This window comes from Nematostella vectensis, chromosome 14, assembly GCF_932526225.1.
Source record: "Nematostella vectensis chromosome 14, jaNemVect1.1, whole genome shotgun sequence".
Lineage (NCBI taxonomy): Eukaryota > Metazoa > Cnidaria > Anthozoa > Actiniaria > Edwardsiidae > Nematostella > Nematostella vectensis.
Genome location: NC_064047.1, coordinates 1,278,314 through 1,303,767, shown reverse-complemented (window position 1 = coordinate 1,303,767; position 25,454 = coordinate 1,278,314). Strand labels below are relative to the sequence as shown.

At 43.1% G+C, this 25,454-nt stretch overlaps 2 protein-coding genes across 2 annotated transcripts; both read left to right on the top strand.

Moving 5' to 3' along the window:
- Positions 1-3,157: 3,157 nt before the first annotated feature.
- Positions 3,158-13,082, top strand: LOC5512800 (neuropeptide Y receptor type 2). Its single transcript, XM_032382306.2, has 2 exons — positions 3,158-4,939; positions 12,224-13,082. Exons 1-2 carry the CDS (start codon positions 4,199-4,201, stop codon positions 12,689-12,691), a joined length of 1,209 nt encoding a protein of 402 aa, XP_032238197.1. The 5' UTR covers positions 3,158-4,198; the 3' UTR covers positions 12,692-13,082.
- An 8,006-nt stretch (positions 13,083-21,088) lies between these two features.
- On the top strand, positions 21,089-24,021 carry LOC5512802. The gene is made up of 3 exons (XM_001633067.3): positions 21,089-21,339; positions 21,707-22,604; positions 23,437-24,021. The coding sequence occupies exons 2-3, from the start codon at positions 21,740-21,742 to the stop codon at positions 23,760-23,762; spliced, it is 1,191 nt and encodes a 396-aa protein (XP_001633117.1). The 5' UTR covers positions 21,089-21,339; positions 21,707-21,739; the 3' UTR covers positions 23,763-24,021.
- Positions 24,022-25,454: the final 1,433 nt, after the last annotated feature.

The window sequence follows — 25,454 nt, the reverse complement described above, 5'->3', positions numbered from 1 at the left end:
TCCCTGGTTTCACATCCCTTCCAACAACTCCTTGGCATCTTCTTACCCTTCCCATAATCCTTGGATTTACATCCCTTCCCACAACTCCCTGGCATCTTACCCTTCCCATAATCCCTGTTTTTACATCCCCACAGCTCCCTGGCATCTTTTTACCCTTCCCATAATCCCTGGTTTCACAACCTACAGCTCCCTGGCATCTTTTTACCCTTCCCATAATCCCTGGTTTCACATCCCTTCCCACAACTCCCTGGCATTTTCTTACCCTTCCCATAATCCTTGGCTTTACATCCCTTCCCACAACTCCTTGGCATCTTCTTACCCTTCCCAAAATACCAAAATAGACCTTATCGCCAGAAGAGGTTAAAAACACAATACTTGGGAGGCCTGTGGTTTTATAGAGGATGGCGGGAATGCTATGAAGTATTAAATACATTTTGCGAAATGTTGCTTTTGGCGGGAACCCCGTTTGAGCCTCTGTTTGGTGTAAAACCACAGGCCTCCCAATTCTTGTAATTCTAACCGCAAAAAGGAATTCGACCCTTCCTAACCTTCCCATAATCCTCACTTTCTCCAGACCGTCTGGTTGATGTTATATGAGACTAAAGGTATGATATTATAGCCGATTTTGTTGTCGCGCGACCGCCGAGAATTCAAATCCATTTTTCGTCTTGGAATAGCGCGTGACCAATCAATTCCCTTGCTCCCTGCAATCAAATAGATTATGATGCAACTGTGAAAACATGAAAGCCATCGATTGGTTTAGACGGTTGATTGACTACGCGCAATTTCCCAACAAGAAAGGATTTTGGATTCGCCGAGGCCGCGCAACAACTAATTTGGCTGTAAAGTAGTGGCAATCTGACAATCGCAGTATGATACGACAAGAGGGATTTTTATCGATTCTACAACTGAACCATCATTTGTTCATGAACACAGATGTTTTTAGCCAACACTCACCGACTCATTCGTGAAGAGCTAATTACTTATATGATTTTACATATATACACTTTTAAATATCAAACTTCATTAAAGAACTTTTATCGTATATTACTGTTTTCTATGAGCGACCGTTATATCCAATCGTTGTTTGCTTTACATTTGTGGTGAAATCATTCGTAAAAGCCAATTTAAAGAAAAACAAGAGAAAAAACACGATAAAGGTTAATTTGAATTTGAGGCAAAGGAATCATGCAACGAATCTATCTGTCTTCTGATTATTAACTAAGGAAACCACTTAGAAACAAATAAAGGATTAAAGGAATATATCCGAACACGAAGCGAACTTGACATTGAAAAACTATTCGCATTCACTCGATGATTATTATCCGAGATTTTCCGCGAATATTTCCTTCACCCTTTTTAGCAGGATAGGTTTTACTCCGTTACACCCAAGAACACGTCATATCTCCCGCACAAGGTCGAGAGAATATTTCATTTATCCTTGAGAGCCTTTATAGGGTGTAAACGACAAGCGTGGGCCCAACCGCGGCTAAGCCAAGATGGGTGAAGTCATCGACCGAAATGTGCCTAAGTGGAAACAACGTTATTTTTTTCAACGGGTTTAAAATAATCTAGGTGCGCGGGAAGCCTGTGATGTTATATTATGCCAGGGTCTGGGCCAAATTTTCAGAATGCCAGCCTTCAAAATGGTAGTAAACATATTCCAAGTTAGCGTGGAATATCTCGATTCAAACTGAGGCTATATGACTAAAGCACAGTGCATCCGCGAGTTGAGTCAGCGGTGTGAGATCGCAGAGAGACTGGTAATGGCTTGCATCGCTCGCGCAAGAAAAAAAAAACTCCCCGAAAATTTTATCTTTACGTAACTATACGAACTCACAAAAGAAATATAAACTGGTACAAGTCAGCAGGAGTTTAAGTAAGCGGGAGCCCGAGCTGGCAGGAGTCAACTGTCAACTTTGACAGGCTGAAACAATTATGATAAAATCACTTTTTGAAAGTAAATCATGGTTCCCTTTTAATTACTTTGAAGCAGGTTTTGTGGACGCCATGTGGCTTTTGCTTGTAATTGTTCTTTTGGTGTTAATTATATTGAGTCTACACGTAGGCATGGGGTGGAAATATTGAATCTCGCACAGCAATTCGCCTAGAAGCGGATCTATGATTTCTTGGAGATGGGGGGGGGGGGGGGAGGGACACAGTTGAAACTCCCGTACATCTTTTTTACAATTTTTGTTTGAGGGGGAGGGGGTGGGGGGAAGGGTGAGCCCTCTATGGAACCTCCGCTGTTTGTTTGTACTTACCGCGAATTGCGTCCTGCGAAAGCACTCGGCACGATATCTTATTAAGTGTTATCAGTAGAGTTCTCGGCCGTGATTACACGCTCCCAGGAATGATTGGCTTTTGATGATTACATCTGTGTGAAATCTAGAAATTTACCGAACTTATCGGCTGAAGTCAGTCTCGAGACTGACGCATTAACGAAAGAGTGATGGTCAACTTTCCTTAGAAAACAGTTTGTAGTTTATTATACCGCACTGGCCGAGAAATTATTTTGTTTATTTTTCTTGTTTTTTTTATGCATTCATCATATATTTATCCTTCGTTCGAGTGTTAGTTTCTTCGTTTAATATTCAATGAATCGTCCTCAGCTTAAAAAGAAATCGCACTTTAATTTTAAAGTTGAGTTCAAAAAATACCAGAGTTCAATAAAAGACTATTTTCAAAGAATAAATGTTTTCTTATGAATTAAAAAAAAGACAAATTTTGGACGACTGATATATTGCAACAATATTCTGCCAAACGCATAATAAAAATTACAGTCAAAGTTTGCTTTAATTTTTCGTAATTTCGTAAAGACATAAATAGACGTCTATAAGCGAGTGGTGGAGGTATTTGACCTAGTTCTGCTTTCAGACTTAGAAACTCTAATCACTTGAAACCGTTGAGACCAGACAAGGGTTACTAAAGCTCGACCCCGATTTATTTCGTTTTAATGAAAAGCAAATCAAGGTTTCATACAGTTGTTGTGAAAATCCCTCTTTATTCTGCGGTCAGACAAAATCAGTTTTAATGTAACCTCCCCGTGTGCACTAATGAAGTCATTATCTATCGCATAGCAAATCTCTTTTGTCAAATCCTCTCTCTAAGTTCCCCTTCAGGGGTTACAATCGGATGCGCGCTCCCATAAAAGCATACTAATATTTCCCTGTATTCTTCCGGATAAGCTCCCTTGCAACCCACTCGGTTCAAACGAAGTTTTCTTCAAACCCAAGCAGATTAATGCAAGTACATCACTTTTATTGAATATTACCCGACCGTTTGGTGCTTTTATAAACCCCTTTTTTTTTTTAATACATCTTACAGATGTATATTTGCGGTATTCTCAATATTTAATCAAATTTCCCTTTCCACTTTAGACCCTATTTTTCTTAAACGCACTAAGACCACGTGCGGTCAAGTGAGCCCGTGTGTGCGGTTAAAAAATAACCGCGAGAGGCTGGCCGCCGTGGAGCTGGATATTTTGGGCCCTGACATTTACTAAGCCATGATTTCCACAAAGGAAATTTGACGTTTTTGTCAAATATTGCTTCGTGAGTCTAAGTTGGAGGTGCGAACTTCCTTTTTTTTGGTCTTTATTACGCACGAGTAGGCGGTCCCTACTTGAGATATTGCACCTTTTCTCGGCTTTTCCATAGGAGTGCAGCCAAGATGAAAATTACGAATTTAGAAGCCCTTTTCCGTCCGCCTAGCGTCATTGCAACTTATTTTGGAGAGGCCTCCTTGGTTTTGGCGATGCAGACACGTTCCCGTGTTGTTTACGCGACACGCGTGCGTTGTGACTCATTATTGGAATTTCAGTCGAAATCTGTTTTTTATTCCACTTGACCAGTGGCTTGGCCTTATGTAAATCCGCGAGGTATCACTTACTCCGTGAGACAGTTGTAATCCACTCAAGCGAACACATTCCACGGATCAAACTCGAACTATTGCTTAAGAGACGCACTTTACTCTAAAAGCTCTCCGAGTTGGACCGTTTTACTAACAAGGACTTCACTTTGAGAACAATCCAAGAAATAGGTTGCAACTTGGTACGTCAGCGCGCTATCAATAAAGCGATCATTTCAACCAATCAACAGTCTACGCAAGCTTATTGTTCCGTTTGAAAGATCTCGATATATACTACACCACGGTTCGTGTTAGACTTGCATCACGAGACTCGACACAAGCACACGCGATGGATGGCATCAACACGACAAATGGAGTCTATCAAGACGCCTTCGAGAACTCATCAAGTGCTGCTACTAACTCCTCTTTGAGCGTCGAGAGTCTACCACTAAAAGTCTCCAAACTTATTTGCTACAGTCTTGTGTTCTTGATCGGTGTCATAGGAAACACTTTGGTTTTCAGAATCGTACTCAGACGGCGAAAACTTCAAACTGTTAGCAACTTTTTCATATGCAACCTAGCCGCGGCAGACGTGGCTGTCTTGACAGTGAACCTTCCATTTAGACTCGCGTACCAGGAGAACTCCTACGTATGGCCATTTGGTGCGTTTCTCTGCAAGATTATACCCATGTTGACGTATTTATTCATTACTGCGTCTTCAGCTACTCTGCTTTTAATGAGCTTGGATCAACGGCGCGCGGTCGTGTATCCCTTTAAGAAGCGCCTGACAATAACCCAGACCAAAATCTGCATGGTTCTTGTATGGTTATTCTCTATAATTATTACTCTTCCATTGAACTTCGCACTGAGGATTATTTACGTAGATGGGAACCCAGTCTGCACGGATGTGTGGCCGAGTGAGAAGTTTGAGCAAACGTACTTCGTGTTTTTATTTTTCATCCAGTTTGTGTTACCGATGGGGATTATCACTTCAGCTTATACTCATGTGTGTATGAGGCTGAATACCCCCCTACCCATCACCGCCCTACCGCCCGACCTCACGGAGCAGCGCGCACGAAGGAACCGAAAGGTGAGGGAGATATCATCAGATATTCACCCGATAATATCATCAGTTATTTACGCAAAAAAACCATCAGTCATTTACCAAATAATTTCCTCAGTTATTTACCCAAGAATATCATCAATTATAATGCTTTTTCTTTTGAGTAATACACTATTGTCTGTTTATGCATACTACTCATGGAGATAATGTCGCTATATATCTGTCAGTAGAACACGTTCGCTTTTCTAAAAATACGCTTTTTATTGATTTTTCATCTGATCATATTTCATGGGCGCATCTTTAGTTTAAAAGTGTGATATCAACGAACGTTTTTATATTGCTTTATGTTAACTTACAAGAGCTACTTGCTAATGTACCTTTGCTATATTTTAATCAATTTTCAGTTGACTAGAATTATCATTACATATCAACGGATGGTATTATATTGCTTTTATATTTTACGCATTTGCTTTTGTGGTAATTTAATATTTTTACTAGATGCCTGAAAATATACATTTAAGATATCAACGGACGATATTTTATTGCTTTTATATAAACGTGTACTTACTACAATTATTTTCTTATTTGCTTTCCTGATTTATTCTATCTCTCTCAAATACCTGCACAATATACGAATACTCGTAGGAGCGATTGTTGTTACTTCATGGTTGATGTCACCTGTTGTCCATTTAGTTTATTGACCGCGCTTTTGACAAACATCCCACAATACAAAAATAAATGGTATAAGTAACTGGCCGGTCAATGGCAGAAGGATATATTGGGTAGTTAACGGCTGCTCCATCTTATTGCCATTTTATGCAAAACAACACCGAATGACTTGACTATAGAGACAACAGAAAGTCAATTTTAGCATGATGTCTCCCCTTGAATGAGGAAAATTTGCAACGCTTCGCCATTTTTTTTATTCTAGAAAATAATAAGGGGAGATAGCATTCAAGGCCATCGACTGCTTGCGGAGGTTTTGCGATATTTTCTATTAAATCTGGTAAAAAAAGTAAAGAAATTTGTGCCTAGAGTGACTATTTCAAGATCTTTTCACACAATTTTTTTGCGATATTAAAATATAACAAAGGAGTGGCTAACTAGGGCGCAAGTGAGGCAAATCTAAACAGCAGCTTTGAAATAGTGTAATGGTCAGAACATAATACAGAAGAAATAATGTTTGATGGTTTTTGCTCGGTTTTATCATCTTGTGAATTGTATTGAAATTTATTTTTTCTTAAAGAACTTAACGAAATAGACCACTATTTGCCTAAGTTCCATTTATACTGAAATATTACATTGTGATGGTTATTTTAAAATACCATATTTTCAAGATCAAAGATTCGCAATTCACTGGTTAAATGGGTTTGCCGTTTATCACAAGTGTTCCAGCCAATATTTCATTTTTAATATCAAAAACCAGTCTTGCAATCTCTATATTTTTTTCACCAATTTTAAATATTGTCATAAAGCTTTGTACGTCAACGAACTTCAATTGCTTTATGCATGTCTTATGCATACGTCTTTATGATATTAATCTTTAAGGCGATTTCATTTTTATCATTTTATCATTTGTCATTTTCACCTTTTTTGGTAACCTCTAAACCTATCGAAATGTCTGAAATCCTATTTATCAAATATAGGTGATTTTAGATCTCACTAAAATGTTACTGCCTTAACCTTTTGTGAGTTCGCTGCCACGAAGACGCCAAACAAACATTCACGCTGTTAGCAAAACTTTTTATAATCACAGTCGGTGTTATGTTATTTTAAGTTACCACTTTTCAGTGGAACAATAATAGCCGTCAGGCAGATAAATATCTCAGTAGCCGTGGACTGCACAACCTCAAGAGCAATCTTATAATATTCGGGCCAAGGAACAGCCGCTAAAAAAAAAGAATCTTTTATAACAAATTCACTTAATGAGCATTCAGCACTTTTTACTTTGGAGTTTTCTCACATGATTTGATAGAAACATTTCAATAGATTTTATAAAGCAATTTAGTATTTTAATGCTAGTATTCAAGGGGTTTTCATATCAAATTCACTCAATGAGCTTTCAGCACTTTTTTCCTTTTGGAGTTTTCTCACATTTGATTTGATAGAAACATTTGAATAGTTTTTATAAACGCATTTAGTAATCTAATGTTAGTATTTAAGGGTTTAACAGACTCAATTGTCTGGCATCTTTCAGCTTCGCAGGCGGGTAATAAGGCTTTCAATGGATTTTGCGTAAGTGAAAAGCGAACCTTTAATTATAGTGGTCATTTAATTTATCACCTCATAAAAGGTTTCGTATTTAGCGAAAGCAATTTTCAAGTATTTATCAACGTATTATTTTCTTTCGGCTTTTTATCAACGTCGCAACCTGCCGAGCAGGATCATAAGAAGATGTAAAAAATGTCAAGGCAGAAAAATGACATTCTCAGCGGTGTTTCCCTTGCGGGCTCTAAGTAGCCCGATAAGCAAAAAAAAAAAAAAAAAAACTAATAAGTGCTGGCTTGTTGTAATCATAGGTTTTTTCCGGTTCCACCGTTCTAGAACCACAATATGTTCCTTTATCAGACAGAAATCTCTCGCTCAAACGCTTACGGGGAAAGCTAGCCGACCAATTCGGAAAACACTCGTTGTTTTCTTCCTGTGTTTCCCGTTTTGCGAAAATGCGTTTAAGATTTAGTTGATCTCTCTGGCAAAATTATATGGGGCGTATTTCGTACAATGATCTGTATCTTAGATGGGGAAGTAGGAAAGGCAAGGAAGCAACTTGAAAACCAGTTTCTATGAGTTGAGTATAGCAGTATATAGCCGGATTATATTTCAATTATAGTACCAAATCATTTCCGAGTATTTGCCGAGCCTCTCTCGAGCAGGGCCGGCTAGGTAGCGAAGGGCACCAAATTGCTCGATTAACACCGAGTCACTCTCGAGGTTTAGCACTAAGTTATACTCGTTTAGTAGCGAGTAGTATAAGAATCACTGCCGAGAAGAATTACTAGAAGAGAATACACTTCCATCCTCAGGGACCCAGTGCGTCGCGGAGATCGGGTACACAGGGAGCACGCGAGAAAGAAAATGGAGTAAAAGACGTCTTCCACTCCTTTTTTTTTTGTCGCGCCGTGCTCCCTGTGTGCCCGATCTCCGCGACGCCCTGGGTCCCCGAGGATGATACACTTGCTGAACAAGGAAACTAAACATAAAAAAATTCATGCATTTTATGCTTTCACGGTACAAGCAATGCAGATTAGTTCGCAGACGCAGACCGCTACGGACTCCTCAGTCCACACTCCGATGATCCTGCTTTTACCGACAGGACCGACAGTCTAAAGGGCAGATTTTCTAGTTCTACTGTTAGCACTACTTGATTGGATTAGCCGAAGTCTTTGTGTAATCCATTGAACACGACGAGTGAGCCGGCATTGTTAGAAGCGAGCGATACAGCGCGTTTCGTGTCTTTGGCCTCGGGCTGTGAATCGCCTTGGGCCAAAATCTTTTAATCGACTGTATTCACTTGATTAAATAGAGCTCATTGTCTTTGTAGTTGCAAAGTGATATCCTTTCGCTGGAGGCAATATCGTCAAACGAGACATTTTTGTGGTTCAACTTTGTAACTCGCAGTAAAAGGGGTTACAAAAAGACAATAAAGATTATAGTAGCTGCGTCACCAGTTTCCAATTCAGCAACAGTATACCTTAAAATTCAAAATCTCGACTGGAGAATCCTAGTGATACTATTATATGGACACTAGGTCATCAGCTAATGAATAGAAAAAAGCGTCTTTTAGTGTGGCCCATAGAAAAGTTCAAACTAGTTGCGCGAACTGGATGCGCCGCAACACATGTGACACAGCCCCTGTAAGCTAGGCCAAGTTTGCGCTAGCCGACAGAGCACAAAATGGCAAGTTTTCCCAAAATAAGGTCTGGTTAACTTCGTTAAGCTTGAATTTTTGCATAGAGTTTCCTTATGTTTTGTAAACCAACATATCAAAAAGTTTTTTTTTTTTTCTAATGGTTTCGTCTTTGAGATATGAAGCTTGAAGTGCAATTTTCAAATGTTCAAGGTATGAATTCTCCTCGTTTTTCGGGAGAAGTTGGGCTCTGATCAGAAATTAAGCCAACTTTGCTCGCTTATATCTAAATTTCATATCTTCAAAATTTCTTTAAAATTTGGAATTAAGATTTTGGTCAGAGGAACTCCTTGTATGCGGAATGTTGAAGTTATATCTTGAGAATTGGAAAATTTAATGCCATTTTTTTGCTCTGTCGCATGAACCAGAACGCGACAGAAAATACTATTTAAAACAATAGTTTCAGAATGCCTCCCGCAGCCAGTTTCTTATTTGTTCGCGAATTGTATGGGAACGAGATCAAATGCTTCCATATTTGGTAATGATACTTTTTATAACGAAATTGGATACCAACTAGCTAAATATGACCCTAAAGCTATACACAGATCTTCAAATCTAAAGTAACAGAAATTTTAATCTCAAGCTTTTGTGTCTATTGCAACACTAATCGTCTCATCAATCGCTCAATGAAAGCTTCCTTTTTATCAGAAATTGTTAAAAGTTTTTTTCAGCCGTCTGCACGGAGTTTGCCTTATAAGGACTTTAGAAGAATAATAAGCTATTTGTCGTTAGCAATTTACACCTAGTAAAACGCTTTTCATGGATTAATGTGGATGAACGTTCGAGGAAGTTTTAATTTTTTAGGGAATGATTATCGATATCAAACGCGCTCCCAGAATTCTCTTGCTCAGTACGGGTGCGGAGGTGTCAAATGGAGAAATGGAGGTGTATTTGCATTTGCCACATTTTGACGCCATAGAAGGGGGGAGGGCGGATGGATGCGCGCGCACCCCCTGTTTACCCGCCTAGATATAGAGTTAGGGTTGAGCAGACATAAGCCCGCCGCACACGGTAAGGAAAAGTTCACGTGGGCATTTCCAGACTGACTTGCAAGGCCAGAAACTCTCAGTGTGCGGACCTCGATCGAACAAAATAACGTTTCGCGACCAACTGGCCTTGCGAGGCAGTGAGCCAAATGCACGCCTATCAGGCGCGTACCCAGTATTGGCTAAAGGGGGGGGTGCAGTCATAGGCATCATATGGAAAAAGCGTAGTATTTGAAGATTCCTTATTAAGAAATGACACACTTTTTGGACGCCAAGGGGGGTGCGCTCCCCTGTGTACCCCCCTGCGTGTAATTTTCCTCTCCATGTGCTATAAGTTTCATATGGAAAGACGGACTACTAGATTACTACTGAATTAACAGTACTTGAATGTTTTTACTTTTCCGGGAGTTATTGAACTGATCTAAAAATAATTAATTAAGAGAAGAACATTTTTACACCAAGGTCTTAGTTATTGTGTCCCAGATTTAAAAACTCTAGATAAAAGAAATCGAGCGGGCAGGGAAAAACAGATGACTCCCTGTTTGATATCAGATGATCGGTTCCTGAGGTAACCACTTTTTATTTCGCTCTTAGACATATGAACATAAATAGTGTAATATATGTTCCTGATATCGTGTGTCTGTATCTAAATGCTGGGTCATGGATTTATCAATTTTTTTTCTTCTGATAGGTGGTAAGTGTTTAAGTGACGCCTGTTAATCGCAGTCAATTCGTTTAAAAGCTTTGATGACAGAGCCTTTTGAGTGTTTAATCGAAACGGACGAAAACGAACTCCTACATGCTAACTAAATAAGTCTAATGTAGAATTGAAAAGATTCTTTTCACCTTGCTTGGGTGATAAGAAAATACAAGTCTAGTTTAAAGTAATAATAATATAAAAAAGGGACAAATAGAAAAAAAAAAAAAAAAAAACTACATCAGCCGGGAATTCAATGCTGCTAGCTGTTATCTGATTATGACTGAATGCGATTTGGCCGAAACGTGCTAAAATACAACAGCCTGCCAGACACCATTTCCTCTTCCTAGCGAAATACCAAGCGTGAGCATGCTACTCCATTGGCTGATTTGTGAAAACGATTGCAATATTTTCTATTTATTTTCGTAAATAAAACCACGTTTTAGAATTTTATTACAAAAAGGACACAAATTTGACTTCCAATATTATAATAAACAAAGGTATTGCTGACGACTTGGACTCCAAGATAAATTACGAATGCCCTCTGGCAATTCAAGGCATTGCTATTTTTTCAAGTTCTTAGCAGAGACTGATTTCAGTAAACAAGCACTAAAAAGTCACAAATTTGCTCCAGATTCCACTTCAAGATGAGAGCTTTCGGCGTCGTCTTGGGTGATCTCCTTCGAATTAAAAAGCGCCGCCTTTTTAAGTTAGTTGCATATTTGACGTTCTCGTTAAGGGGATTAAGGACGGACTCTTATAATTTTTAGTAGGTAGCCTTGACGAAAAAGCGTGAACTTTATACCGAGATGCATTTCATATTTACAGTGCGAAAATGGTTAGACTTATTGGTAAATTGAAAGTAGCCCATTATGAAGTTTTTACTTCAAATAACTTAGTCCCATCATCTTCATTTGTCATGATAATCGTTATCACCAGTACCAACACACCAATCACACCACGATTATCAACACCGTCATCACGACTGTCACCATTATCACTAACACCACCATAACCATCACCACCACTATTATCAAAAACAACCCAACCACCATCATCACCATCATCATCACCATCACCATCACCATCACCATCACCATCACCATCACCATCACCATCACCATCACCATCACCATCACCATCACCATCACCATCACCATCACCATCACCATCACTATCACCATCATTATCACCATCACCATCACCATCACCATCATCATCATTATCGCCATCACCATCACCATCACCATCACCATCACCATCACCATCACCATCACCATCACCATCACCATCACCATCACCATCACCATCACCATCACCATCACCATCACCATCACCATCACCATCACCATCACCATCACCATCACCATCACCATCACCATCACCATCACCATCACCATCACCATCACCATCATCATCATCATCATCATCATCATCATCATCATCAACATCATTAACTCCACTATCACCACCACCACCACCATCATCACCGTAATTAGCATCATCATCATCATCAACATTATCAACATCATTATTCCACAATCACCACCACTTCTAACCACCAACACTATCAACATCACCATTATCACCAACATCATCATTATCGTCACCACCACCCACCACTGTCGCATTGTGTCTCACCAATCTTCCGTTCCTCCCCAGATCATCAACCCCACCACCACTGTCGCATTGTGTCTCACCTCTCTCCCGTTCCTCCCCAGATCATCAAGATGCTTATCGTGATAGTCGTCGTCAATTTTAGCTTCACGCTCCCCTACCACATCACCTGGTTACTCAGCCTTTTTGGCCACCCCAACTCCGTCGCTAAGAAGTTCTGCGTACTGCTTGTCATAGCAACCAGCGCTGCGCATCCCATAATCCTTGGCACACTAAGCAAAGACTTTGCAAACGGCTTTCGGAGTTACGGTCTTCTTCTTCGGTGCATTAAAAGAGAACTATTGACTACTGGGAGCACGAGGCGAGGAACCAAAGAACCCTTCAAGCGTTCGGGATTTAGAACGTTATCAAACATGTCGAGAAAGTCCTTCGAGGTGAACCAAAGAAACAATGTGCATCTAAGTAAGGATAGTATGAAGAGAGAACTGGGGCGGAACGGGTCACCCCACCCGGGATATAGAAATGTGCATGCGCACGAGAAGCCAGTGGTAGAGCAGGAGACCGTTTTGTAGGGTTATCCGCAGGGCGCGCCAATCCGGGAAAAAGGGTAGAGAACATGGTGGAGGGTGTAGTTATTGTAAATACATTGGAACCTATGTATAACGGACACATCCTAACAAAATATGTCCGTTATATTTCCGCTTAATAGAGGGTAATTTATTGAGTTTGATTTAATTTAAAATCGGGACTTGTCCGTTATATAGAGTGTCCGCTTATTGTGGTTACGTCATATGGAAGCTATACTGTTATTTTTTTTTTTTTACTGACGCAACCCTGGACCACCTTGCATGTGTTACGTATTGTACAATACTCATAATATTTCGGGAAAGAACTCTTTTTTTCTATCACCAACATCCAATACACAAAAAGAAAAGTTACTCACTTAAAAATGCCACAGAAAAATTCGAAATACATTTTATACGAAAACTCGGGGCTCCAGATCCATCCCTTAGAATCGAGCTACGCCTTGAACACAACAGGGCTGTTGCAGGGAGTGGAAAACTGGGGCACCACCCCCCCCCCCCCCCCCCCCCCTCTCAATAGTTTTTAAAATTATCATATCAAGAAAATTTAGCCAAAAATTGACGATTTTACCAAACGCGGTCACTTCCATATAAGGAAACTAATATATTCCTTATTTGGAAAAACTGCATGATTCTTATCATTTTTAAGGTTACCGTACCCCAGGGGCTTCGTAAAATTTATGACTTGTAATCAGAAGAGAACAACAGTGACTGTGACCATCATTGAAAGTATCTGAAAGAATCCAAGATTCCTCAGTACCAGTCTCGCAAAACGACAACGTTTTCTTCACATAAAGGGAATGACCAGTAGTGGCTGTGCGCCCAATATTTTCTTAAGGTTCATGTATCGTACCCCCCCCCCCCCCCAAAAAAAAAAGATGCTAAAGTTGGAATTTTCACAACATGAGTGACCACGCCTCAAGTACCAAGCGAGCGTTGAACGTCTCTGACCTACAGAGAAGAATTTAGCGCTTTCAAATTAAAATTAATATTTCAATGCTCTCTTGGCGCTTAACCATCTTACAGTGCAGCATGCGCTAACGTTTTGAGCTAAACCAATTACAATCAAGATTAAAATCAAGAAAAAATTACTATTTGGTTGACATGAATTTTACTAGTGAGGAAACGAAATACCAAGTGCGCATCAGAGCAAGATGGAATCCTCAAAATTATCTTTAAAAAACAGTCATTATATATTTTCCTTAGACTTTGGGCATTGGTGGTCACGGTAGCGCGCGTCGCATTGTACTTGTTATAGGTGCATAAGTGTACACGTGAGCCATCATATAATAGTCATACAACCTAGCTGTATAGAGGTTGTAGAGGACTAGCCGGTCTGACCGATGTTATGTTAAAATGAAAAAAAAAATACAAATAAGTACAGGGGATAGTAGAAAATAACATTTTGATTTGTTCAAGTAAGCTCCAAAGCTCACACTGTCACATCGAATTTATCGGCAAATCTAAACACCCAACGACCATTTTCGGTCAAAAATCTGTTCGGTAGCAAGGTCACCTACGGATTTCGGGGTCGGTCTAGAAATGTCTGCTTTTTTCGGAATTTGTATTTCTAGATCACCTATGTTTCTCGGGAAGAGAGCTGGATCACTTATGTTCTTCGGAGTTACTTTTGTTACCACCATCACCATTTTCGGGAGATTTTTATGTCCGACATGCTTTAAAAAAAGGAACCCTAGTATTTTCGGGAGCGAGTATACAAGGGACATTACCTAGAAATTTCGCTTAAGGATCTTAGAATAGCTAGGAGTTTCGGATGCCTCGGGATGAGTAACTAGATTTTTCGGATGGCTGTAATTTCGCCTAGCAAATCCGAACAGATAAAACTATCTAGGGAAGCTTTATATTGTATAAAAATGACTGCAAACGAATAAAAACGGTATCTTAACTCATTTTAGGCCGGTTGTGAAATTTTCGTCGTTGGTTGCCCTTGGCTTAAGCGCCTATGTGATTGGCGATTCGGCGTTGGTTCGCGCGGGTGTGTTGTTTTTGAGAAGTGTCTACAGTCTACGTGACTTTCATTACAAATGAAAGTATTAAAAGGCTTTAAAAGAATTGAAAAGCTTTTGAATATCACTTGAGCTCGCTTGCCGACAAAAGCATCTCGAAGCGAGCCACATGCAAACGCCTTGCCTATATTTGGCATGAAACATGTCTTGTAAAAGTTCCTAGAAAAATATGCTGGAAGCGAAGTGTCCAGTTGAACCTGTAATCATAACAAACCTGAATTCACAGAAAACTTTGTTGCTTGTGTAATGAAAAAATTATTGATTATTTGGCCTGGACAATAGGGATAATCCACTTTAAGATGATTGCACGGATCACACTAACTCAAGATGACATTTTCCTAAAGTGAATTCTGGGCGAACATTGAATTCGGTTCCATAGCTAGAATAAAAGGATAATGGCTGGAAATGTGAAAATTCTCATACTTTAGAGATAACGTTAAGTCATAATGCTAAGTCGATTTAATTTTGTGACCTGTTGTACTCATAACTTCAATTAAAATGTTCCTGCACTTTTTGTTATTTTGTTTCATCCCAAGGGATTTACATAATAACTAGGCATTTTCAAACACAAGCACTTGACTGTTATACGCGTTTAACATGATATGGATAAGCAATACAAGTTTCAGACGTTTAAGTTTATCAGAATAAAGAGTGCCACAGACTTGGCGAAGAGAAGAAACCGAATCGAGGACAACTTGCTTAACAAGAAACTCGGATTCTTCACGAAGGAGCAAAAACTGGTCAAGAAAGAATTGATTGAGTTAAGAAAAGAGAAGTACTCGCGAAAATTATACGCTTCTTCGCGTCATGTTAACGATGAAACACTTACACCGCACACGAAATACGTAGACGTTGAGGTCTCAACGGCTGAGAAAAACAGCACTGAAGAAACAGGGAAAGACAAAGATCCGAAAACAAACGAGTCCAGTAAAGCATGTAGCAACAAAGTTGACCAAAGTCAAATCAAAGTCAAATCAAAGTCAAATCAAGACCAAAGTCATCCAACAGACCGGAGAACAAAACTTTACTAAGTGCGTCTGGGATCCAAAGAACGAAGACTTCGCTGCAAAGAGAATCGATTACATTGGAGACGAGTTTTACGCCGGGGAAGGTGGCAATATTAAGCTGTTCTGAGGAGCTAGAGAAAAAGGTGAGTGCCGGTAACCCTGTGGAAAACCTGAATGACCCCGCAGAAGAACTAAAACTGAAAAAATATTTAGCGAGTAGACGGCAAACCGTTGCACTAGGCGTTGGAATATTTGGTTCAGCATTCAGGAATCAAGGGAAAATTGACACTGGAGAGAACTCCGTTAAGAAGTTAGAAGTTAAATTTGGAGTTCAAAAGAGAAGAGGGTCTATTGGGGAAAGGACTTTGAGTTTGAAGTGCGGTTGTGTGGTAGAGAAAAGAAATACGGAGGAAAAAAGGAATATTCATGTCATACAGTTGAATGGGATAGAGGCGTTTGACCTCAACATTCAGGACCCGAAGTTGAAAAGATATTTGGGAAGAAGGCGCCACACGCTAGGAGCTGGCCTTGCTGAGAGAGATAAATTACCTTGTAAAAATAGCTATGATGACTCAGTAATTCGAGCAAGTGGCCGTAGAGGTTGGTTGAAGGAATCTATGCTCGGGAAACAATTCTTTATGACGATTAAAGAGGGAATGGGCAATGAAGTGGAAGGAATAGAGTTACAAGAAGAAAAAGAGGAGGAAGAAGGGGTTAAAGATGATACACAAGGAAAAGAGGAAACCCAATTGGAGAGCACAAATATAATCGTACCTGGTATAGAACTTGAGCTTCCAGATGAGAGGTTGAAATGCTATCTAGCGAAAAAAAGACACTCGGTTTCTATTGGCAGGGGTGTCTGCAGTGTAAGCAGCCTGAAAGATGAACATCCCACTTACCATGATTCCAATGACAAGGGGGACACTGAAAACCTGAGCGCATTTGTGGGGGAAATTATGCAAAGCAACAGTTCTTCTGCCAAAACACAAATAAGAACAACGCCTGGGAAGCGAGATCAAAGCGCAGCAATACGCTATTTGACTAGCAACAGCAAGGAAGGGACTACTGTAGAAGAATGCGACGGCACAAAACGCCGAATGTCAAAGCCAGGACTGAGGGTCTCATTTGACGATTTGACTGTGATTGGTGTTGGGAAGGATAAAGGGGCTGCCCGAACTCAAATTTCAACGCAGTCTTTTTCAAACTTTTCATGTCTGGTGTCGAATTCGAGCAAAACTAAATCCATAGATTTAGGGGTGTGTGTGTGTGTGTTTCAAATAAGGATCCTTTGTGGGTGAGGCCATCAACAGCCTTAGAAGTTCGTAAAAAGAAGCCCGAATGTAACGTGATCGTGCCTCGTAGAGATGTTAAGGACTGTTCTGCGCATGGCAACAAATCACCCGCTGACCAATGTATGTCGTATCACGAGAAGATGAATTACTCGCCGAGGCTGCTCCAAAGACGAAAAACAGCACCAAACGTAATCAGGCCAAACTCTACGATGGCCTTGGAAACAGGCCGCAAGGCATCGGAGGAGAAAGACTTAGTTCTAAAGCAAGCCATGCTACGGCGGATAGAAATCCAGGATAAAGTCACTAAAGCTAAAAAATTATCACAAAATCATTTCGGCGATACACGACACAGGGAGTGCAGTAGAAAGCTGAGTATATCGTTATCTAAAATAGATAAGAATGAAAGGAAACTTTTAGTTCAGATGGCCGAGGCTTCCGGGGTCACTGAAAGAACTTGGAAATCTTGAAAGAAAGTAAAGGGAGAATCGGAACTTGATAGTCTTACAGATGGGTTAACTAACGTACAAAGTTCCAGATATCTACGTAGAAAAATCCATTAATAGCAACACACAGTTCTTTTCTTTTCGCCCCTAAACATCTTGATAGCTTTAACTTCTAAGCGAGTTACAGCAGGTTGTGTAAGAATCCGTAAATTAACTTTGTTCCCAGTAAAAATGTTTTACTTCGATTAGTCCTGTACCGCCCCAAACCGTCGTGACATAATAAGTATTTCGTCATTTAAGTGTAAGACTATTGCGATGGTCTTATTCCAGCATCAGTGTGAATAAACAAGAATAAAGGGCACATGGTTGTGTAGCAAATCAAGCAGCTGAGGAATTATTTCAATAGATACAGCCCCAGATACACTGGAATGGTCCCAAAAGTGGGGGAAGAAGGCTTTCAATGTAGTGTGTGTCTGTGTTGTGGCGGTGGAGGAGTTTTGGGGGCGAAGCGCTGCCCCCTCCCCATAAGTTTCTCAAGCGAGGGCGGGGTGTGTGTAAGAGTGGCGGGGGCGGGGTGTGTGTGAGAGTGGCGGGGGAAGGGGTGTGTGTGAGAGGGGCGGGGGAAAGGGTGTGTGAGAGAGGGGCGGGGGAAGGGGTGTGTGTGAGAGGGGCGGGGGAAGGGGTGTGTGAGAGAGGGGCGGGGGAAGGGGTGTGTGTGAGAGGGGTGGGGGAAGGGGTGTGTGTGAGAGGGGCGGGGGAAGGGGTGTGTGAGAGAGTGGCGGGGGAAAGGGTGTGTGTGAGAGGGGCGGGGAAAGGGATGTGTGTGAGAGGGGCGGGGGAAGGGGTGTGTGTGAGAGGGGCGGGGGAAGGGGTGTGTGTGGGAGGGGCGGGGAAAGGGATGTGTGTGAGAGGGGCGGGGGTAGGGGTGTGTGAGAGAGTGGCGGGGGAAAGGGTGTGTGTGAGAGGGGCGGGGGAAGGGGTGTGTGTGTGAGAGGGGCGGGGGAAGGGGTGTGTGTGTGAGAGGGGCGGGGAAGAGGTGTGTGTGAGAGAGGGGAGGGGGAAGGGGTGTGTGTGAGAGGGGTGGGGGAAGGGGTGTGTGTGAGAGGGGCGGGGGAAGGGGTGTGTGTGTGAGAGGGGCGGGGGAAGGGGTGTGTGTGAGATGGGCGGGGGAAGGGGTGTGTGAGAGAGGGGCGGGGGAAGGGGTGTGTGTGAGAGGGGTGGGGGAAGGGGTGTGTGTGAGAGGGGCGGGGGAAGGGGTGTGTGAGAGAGTGGCGGGGGAAAGGGTGTGTGTGAGAGGGGCGGGGAAAGGGATGTGTGTGAGAGGGGCGGGGGAAGGGGTGTGTGTGAGAGGGGCGGGGGAAGGGGTGTGTGTGGGAGGGGCGGGGAAAGGGATGTGTGTGAGAGGGGCGGGGGTAGGGGTGTGTGAGAGAGTGGCGGGGGAAAGGGTGTGTGTGAGAGGGGCGGGGGAAGGGGTGTGTGTGTGAGAGGGGCGGGGGGAAGGAGTGTGTGTGAGAGAGGGGCGGGGGAAGGGGTGTGTGTGAGAGTGGCGGGGAAAGGGGTGTGTGTGAGAGAGGGGCGGGGGAAGGGGTGTATGTGAGAGAGGGGCGGGGGGAAGGAGTGTGTGTGAGAGAGGGGCGGGGGAAGGGGTGTGTGTGTGAGAGGGGCGGGGGAAGGGGTGTGTGAGAGAGTGGCGGGGGAAGGGGTGTGTGTGAGAGTGGCGGAGGAAGGGGTGTGTGTGAGAGAGGGGCGGGGGAAGGGGTGTGTGTGAGAGAGGGGCGGGGGAAGGAGTGTGTGTGAGAGAGGGGCGGGGGAAGGGTTGTGTGCGTGAGAGGGGCGGGGGAAGGGGTGTGTGCGTGAGAGGGGCGGGGGAAGGGGTGTGTGCGTGAGAGGGGCGGGGGAAGGGGTGTGTGCGTGAGAGGGGCGGGGGAAAGGGGTGTGTGTGAGAGAGGGGCGGTGAAAGGGGTGTGTGTGTGAGAGGGGCGGGGGAAGGGGTGTGTGTGTGTGTGTGAGAGGGGCGGGGGAAAGGGGTGTGTGTGAGAGAGGGGCGGGGAAAGGGGTGTGTGTGTGAGAGGGGCGGGGGAAGGGGTGTGTGTGTGAGAGGGGCGGGGGAAGGGGTGTGTGCGTGAGAGGGGCGGGGGAAGGGGTGTGTGCGTGAGAGGGGCGGGGGAAGGGGTGTGTGTGTGAGAGGGGCGGGGGAAGGGGTGTGTGCGTGAGAGGGGCGGGGGAAGGGGTGTGTGTGTGAGAGGGGCGGGGGAAGGGGTGTGTGTGTGAGAGGGGCGGGGGAAGGGGTGTGTGCGTGAGAGGGGCGGGGGAAGGGGTGTGTGTGAGAGGGGCGGGGGAAGGGGTGTGTGCGTGAGAGGGGCGGGGAAAGGAGTGTGTGTGAGAGAGAGGGGCGGAGGAAGGGGTGTGTGTGTGAGAGGGGCGGGGAAAGGGGTGTGTGTGTGAGAGGGGCGGAGAAAGGGGTGTGTGCGTGAGAGGGGCGGGGGAAGGGGAGTGTGCGTGAGAGGAGCGGGGGAAGGGGTGTGTGCGTGAGAGGGGCGGGGGAAGGGGTGTGTGCGTGAGAGGGGTGGGGTAAGGGGTGTGTGTGAGAGAGGGGCGGGGAAAGGGGTGTGTGTGTGAGAGGGGCGGGGGAAGGGGTGTGTGTGTGAGAGGGGCGGGGGAAGGGGTGTGTGCGTGAGAGGGGCGGGGGAAGGGGTGTGTGTGTGACAGGGGCGGGGGAAGGGGTGTGTGCGTGAGAGGGGCGGGGTAAGGAGTGTGTGCGTGAGAGGGGCGGGGGAAGGCGTGTGTGTGTGAGAGGGGCGGGGAAAGGGGTGTGTGCGTGAGAGGGGCGGGGGAAGGCGTGTGTGCGTGAGAGGGGCGGGGGAAGGCGTGTGTGCGTGAGAGGGGCGGGGGAAGGCGTGTGTGCGTGAGAGGGGGGGACAAGTGACTTCTGCTCCCCCCCCTCCCCAACTACCGCCCCTGAGCATCATGTGTAATTTTTTTGTGTCCAATTCCAATAGACCTCAAAATAGCTGAGTAAGAAACATGTTTTCTTTTTATCTGGACCAAAGATAATTTGTTTTAAAAAAACGCGTTTTTAGTCTAGGAACTTGCTATTTTGTTTTTCTAATTCGGCTTTCTTATGAAATTAAAGGAAACGTTTACAGCGCTCCCTTCAAGGGCATACAACGAGCCCCCTCCCGAAACACGTTAAAATGGCATTCCCTCGTGTGAATATGTTCCGATACCGAAAATATCCATTTTAAAAGTTGCTGGTGAAAAAAAACTGTCTGTTCCCTTTCCAAGGAGGACCATTCCCTTTTTTCCAGCCAGCATTGGTTGGGATGTTTTCCCAGCCATAGCAGTGATTGGGCATTTAAGCACATGAATAATTGCCCATATTACCGATCGGGACGATTTTTCCCAAGCATCCGCTCCAGCGTCCCTCAAAATATTCCCAACACAACTATTCGACTCTACCAAATTCGGCAGCAGAACCATTAGGGCCATTTTTCCCCAGCAACCGAGGGGTCTAACATCTTCCCAGCCAGCAAAAAAAAAATGCGGAAGAGATATTTTGCGGAATAGATCCGTTTTGTGGCCTTGTACATTTTGTTTAATCTCTCGTTTCCAGTAACCAGGCGCTGTTTTCTGGAACCGGGGACTCCTGTTTGTGCATCATTTTTTTAGGCTCTAGTAGCCATAGGGCACGTATCACTTCAGTTATGACAACAGGGTTGTATTGTTATTGAGGCTTTGTGTTGGCTTTTTATTGTTGGTGCTTCTAGGTTAGGGATTACGAGATTAAATTGTCCACTAAAAGAAACGCCTTTGCTTCACGCTGGACCCAGCTGGCACATTCACAAATCACAAGAAATTTATTACAAGGTATGTGAAAACTTTTGGAAACTTTTAATGTCGTAGATAATGCTTTGCAAGATCAAGAAGGTTAAAAACAGTGATATTTTCAAATGATTATGCCAAAGTTCAATTAGCACTTCCCTCTAAGTGATAGTTTTGTTTTATATAACCCGGCAATTGCAGGAGCTAAAAGGTTTTTTTTTAGTCAAAGATATGGTTTCAGCGAATGCAAGGTATTTTGAAAATTTGTGATATTATTGCATACGTTAAACGTTAAAGTAAAGTCATCTCATCATCTAATAACAAGTCGACTTGAAGTGATAAATGTTTAGCCTAATCCAATAGCCCAAGCCAACCAGTCAGACAATACCTATCTACACATTTATTGAATTAGGATGGTAAGAAGTTGAGCAGTTAAACAAGCGACATGTCATCGACAAGCTTCACAGACATAAAATACAAGCGGGCGACGCAAACAAACCGTCGAGAGAAACTCTTCCTCACTGACAAGCTTAGTAATCTGGACAAGAAACGCAGTCAAGCAGAGAAAGAGCTCAAAGACATCCGTAACGCACGCAGACTCGTACAGGGGGTAACCGCTTGCCGGAAATCATCACTATCGTCGCCGAACTTATTACCCGAGATTCCCTGCAGGCGAAAATTCCTGCCCTCGCTTGATTTGAATGGCAACTACTTGATGCCACCTTCACAAGGGATGCGGCACTCGAAATCATGGGACGACATTCGGTGCCAGAGTGCTGATGGACCACAACGAAAATGTGCCTCATATTTGGACCTACCAGATTTGGCACCTAGTCCTCCACCGGGGAAGCTTAGGGACCAAAGGCATGTAAGCAGTTCAGAGTCCTTGGTTAGTGGCGCAGCTTTTTCCACACAAAGACCGCCTTATAAGCAGAAATCCCTCAATGCTTTGAATAGCAATGATCACGGGTGGGTGATGGAGAAGCCCAGACATACGCGACGAGAAAGCCTATGTTCTAGCACTTCAGACATAGGTAACACCAACCTAGACATCGGTAGCAACACCTTAAACATCGGCAGCAACACCCAAAACATCGAAAGCAACACCCAAAACTTCGGTAGCAACACCCAAAACATCGGAAGCAACACCCAAAACATCGGAAGCAACACCCAAAACATCGGTAGCAACACCCAAAACATCGGTAGCAACACTTCACACGTCAGCAAGACCACCCCAGACATTGCTTCCACAAGTAACGCCCGAAAGATTGGCGCTGTCCCAGAGATTGTCATGTCGGACTATGATTTTGGTAAGTAATTCCAGTGAAAAAGGGAGCTAAAGTGGCTTGAACCTTAGGCCTACGACATATTAAGCGATTTTGCACCCAGAATCGGACGTATCAGACGTCTGCAATCATGGTAAAAATCATTGGGACATTATCGGAATTTGTCCAAAACAATAATCCATGCGGAAAAACACACAACTTGTAAAATAATATTTACACCCCCCCCCCCCCCTTCAGTGTTGCGTCATGTGTTTTGGCGTTGGCACCATCCAACATTGAAGAGGGGGGGGGGGGGGGAGAGACGGAGGGGGAGGGGGTAAATGGAGCGTTCCATAAAGTATGTAAAAGCAGCACTCAATCCCTTATAAATTGGACGTTAAAACTCTTTTCGTGAAGACCATAAACACTAAGCTAATAGTCAATAGAATTAACTTTATCATAAAACAATACTGATTTGCGTTATTTTGACATTATAGGTTCTATAGGGGCATTCAACTCAAAACAAAAATAGATTAAGCGCGCACGCTTTTTTAATCGCACCGGAACCCTGTGTCACAAGGCAATGTGACCACGATTGTAGATATTGTGGCCACGATTGTGGTCACAATATCTTGGCGTACAAAATCGCCAAGTGTGTCAAAGGTTTTAGAAGTTGAACATCCGTTAACTTTCAGGTATTTTCTTTCCCTCTAATTTATTCTTCAATGCTTCTTTCTTCTCTATTTCGTGATTTCTGCAAATCTGTTGTCTCTGCGTTGGATATACCTCAAAATTTATTTTAATGTGTGGAGTTTAAAAAAGATCTATAAGAAAACGAGAAAACACGGCCCCTACAATTTTTCTTTTTCTTGTTTAGAAAGAAGGAGAACGGAATCAAGTCTAGATGCGCATGTGCGACTAGTGGCAGTATCGCGCAGGCGCAAGAGCCTCGCTTCCACACTAGAGCTTGGCCGCATGGTGCGTAATGAGAAAGGCTGGATGTCACAAGAGACTACAAGCAAGCTCAAACGAATCGGTCAAATCGACATTACGAAATTCAAAGCTGCCACCACACACCGCGTCACACGTCACGCCAAGAATCTTCAAGATGACGTGACTGATTGTAGCAGCACGACTGGAAATGTTGGCGCCAGGACCCCGCCAATGAAAAGGGCGACGCAGTTCCTTTTCAACACTGCTTGATAAAGTAGTACTGCGTGACAGGACAAACAGAGCTTTTGTAGCAGCATCAGTAACAGATTGCAGAAGCATTTGTAATATATTGCGTCATATGTCACGCTGAATGACGAATGCACCTCTCGGGCTACCCTTGCAAGAGAGTAATTGGCTCTCTCAACGCCGGAGATTTGGAAGCGCCGAAAGAGTTCCAAGTGGTAGCGTTTTTGTCCTAATAGCATGATGGTATATCACCAATACGATGATTGCCCGTAGAGTGATTTAATTTCTGAGTGTGCCACGGGTAACCCTTCAGCACAGGAAACCTGCTGTAAAGACCGACAACCTGGGCTCGGCGATTCATCCAGAGGCAGACTAATGAAAAATGGTCAGAAACATTCAGTGTATCAATGCGATGATCTCCCTTAGAGTGATGTATATGAGTTTGCCCCATCACACTCTAGACGGCGGCTAGTTTTCTCGTAATCCTTTAGAAGGTCTCTCATCCAAGATCTCATATGGTCCATCACCATACTTAGATTATCGATATGCCTAGCGTTCCTAGTAACAAGCTCCTCCACGTCACCCTACAGATAAAGCATATTGATGATGGTTATGATAATACGATACATGGTAGTAATGGCTTTTATTATATAAAGGGAAATTTTATTTAAGAAATAGTTCGTGTATTAATTGCTGTAGCACACTGAGAAAAGATTGGGAGAACAACCAAGGCTTCGATAAGCGAAAGCTGTTGTCAAAAGACTAGAGCATTTTTGCTATTATGCCTAGTGCACACTAGCAACATAACGACATGGGCGCGCGCGCTATGTTTAGCCCGACATAACGACATGGACATAATGACATAAAAGAGAAAACATAAGAGTGCGCGCGCCCACGTCGTTATGTCGATATGTCGCTAGTGTGCACTAGGCATTATGTCGTTATGTCCATGTCGTTATGTCGAAGATAAGAGTGCGCGCGCCCATGTCGTTATGTTGTTATGTCGCTAGTGTGCACTAGGCATTATATACAAAAAAAAAACACTTCCAACAACTAAACGCATATTAACGTTGTACTAGAGACCATGATGGTCTCTTGCGTTGTACTGATATCGATACAGTAAACACGCCTGAACTCTCACTCAAAATTCCTGATGCGTAGACAGGCCATTTGACGTGGTTGGTATTTTATTTTCCTGCCCTTTATTATTTTTATCATCTTTTTATCTTTTTTTATCATTTCAAGACGAAAGAAAGAGGAAGAAATGTCTGATTAATCCCTTTTTCTTTCGTCTTCTCGCCAAAGCTCCGAAAGATGTTACTTGTCCCTACACTCGTCCATTTCAAAACAGCGCAAAAAGTGATCTTTTCCTCTTATCAATCCAATCTCTCGCTTTACGGAATTTCTCAATAATGAGTACAAGTTGTGGACGAAGAAAAGGGAACTCGGATAACATCTTGTTTTGGCTAATAGAAAGCCTAAGATAAGTCCAGAATATCTATACATGGTGTTAACAGCCAATCACAGGCAAGCTTTTTGTCGCTGATTCAATAGAAATAGAAAACAACGATTTGTTTTTTTTGATGAGCAATAAAAGATAACACAAGCAAATAAAATAATATGGGGAAAAATTTTTATCGCCTCCTAGCAAACATTTTGTTATCAGCGTTATAACTATTAAACAATCAATTGGATTATCGCGTGTTTTTCTATCGA

Bases quoted from the DNA above. Each gene is read 5' to 3' on its own strand.
- LOC5512802 (XM_001633067.3), top strand. From the start codon at position 21,740: ATGTCATCGACAAGCTTCACAGACATAAAATACAAGCGGGCGACGCAA. The intron at 22,605-23,436 runs GTAAGTAATTCC...TTTCTTGTTTAG, and splicing joins CATGTCGGACTATGATTTTG to AAAGAAGGAGAACGGAATCA.
- LOC5512800 (XM_032382306.2), top strand. From the start codon at position 4,199: ATGGATGGCATCAACACGACAAATGGAGTCTATCAAGACGCCTTCGAG. The intron at 4,940-12,223 runs GTGAGGGAGATA...GTTCCTCCCCAG, and splicing joins GCGCACGAAGGAACCGAAAG to ATCATCAAGATGCTTATCGT.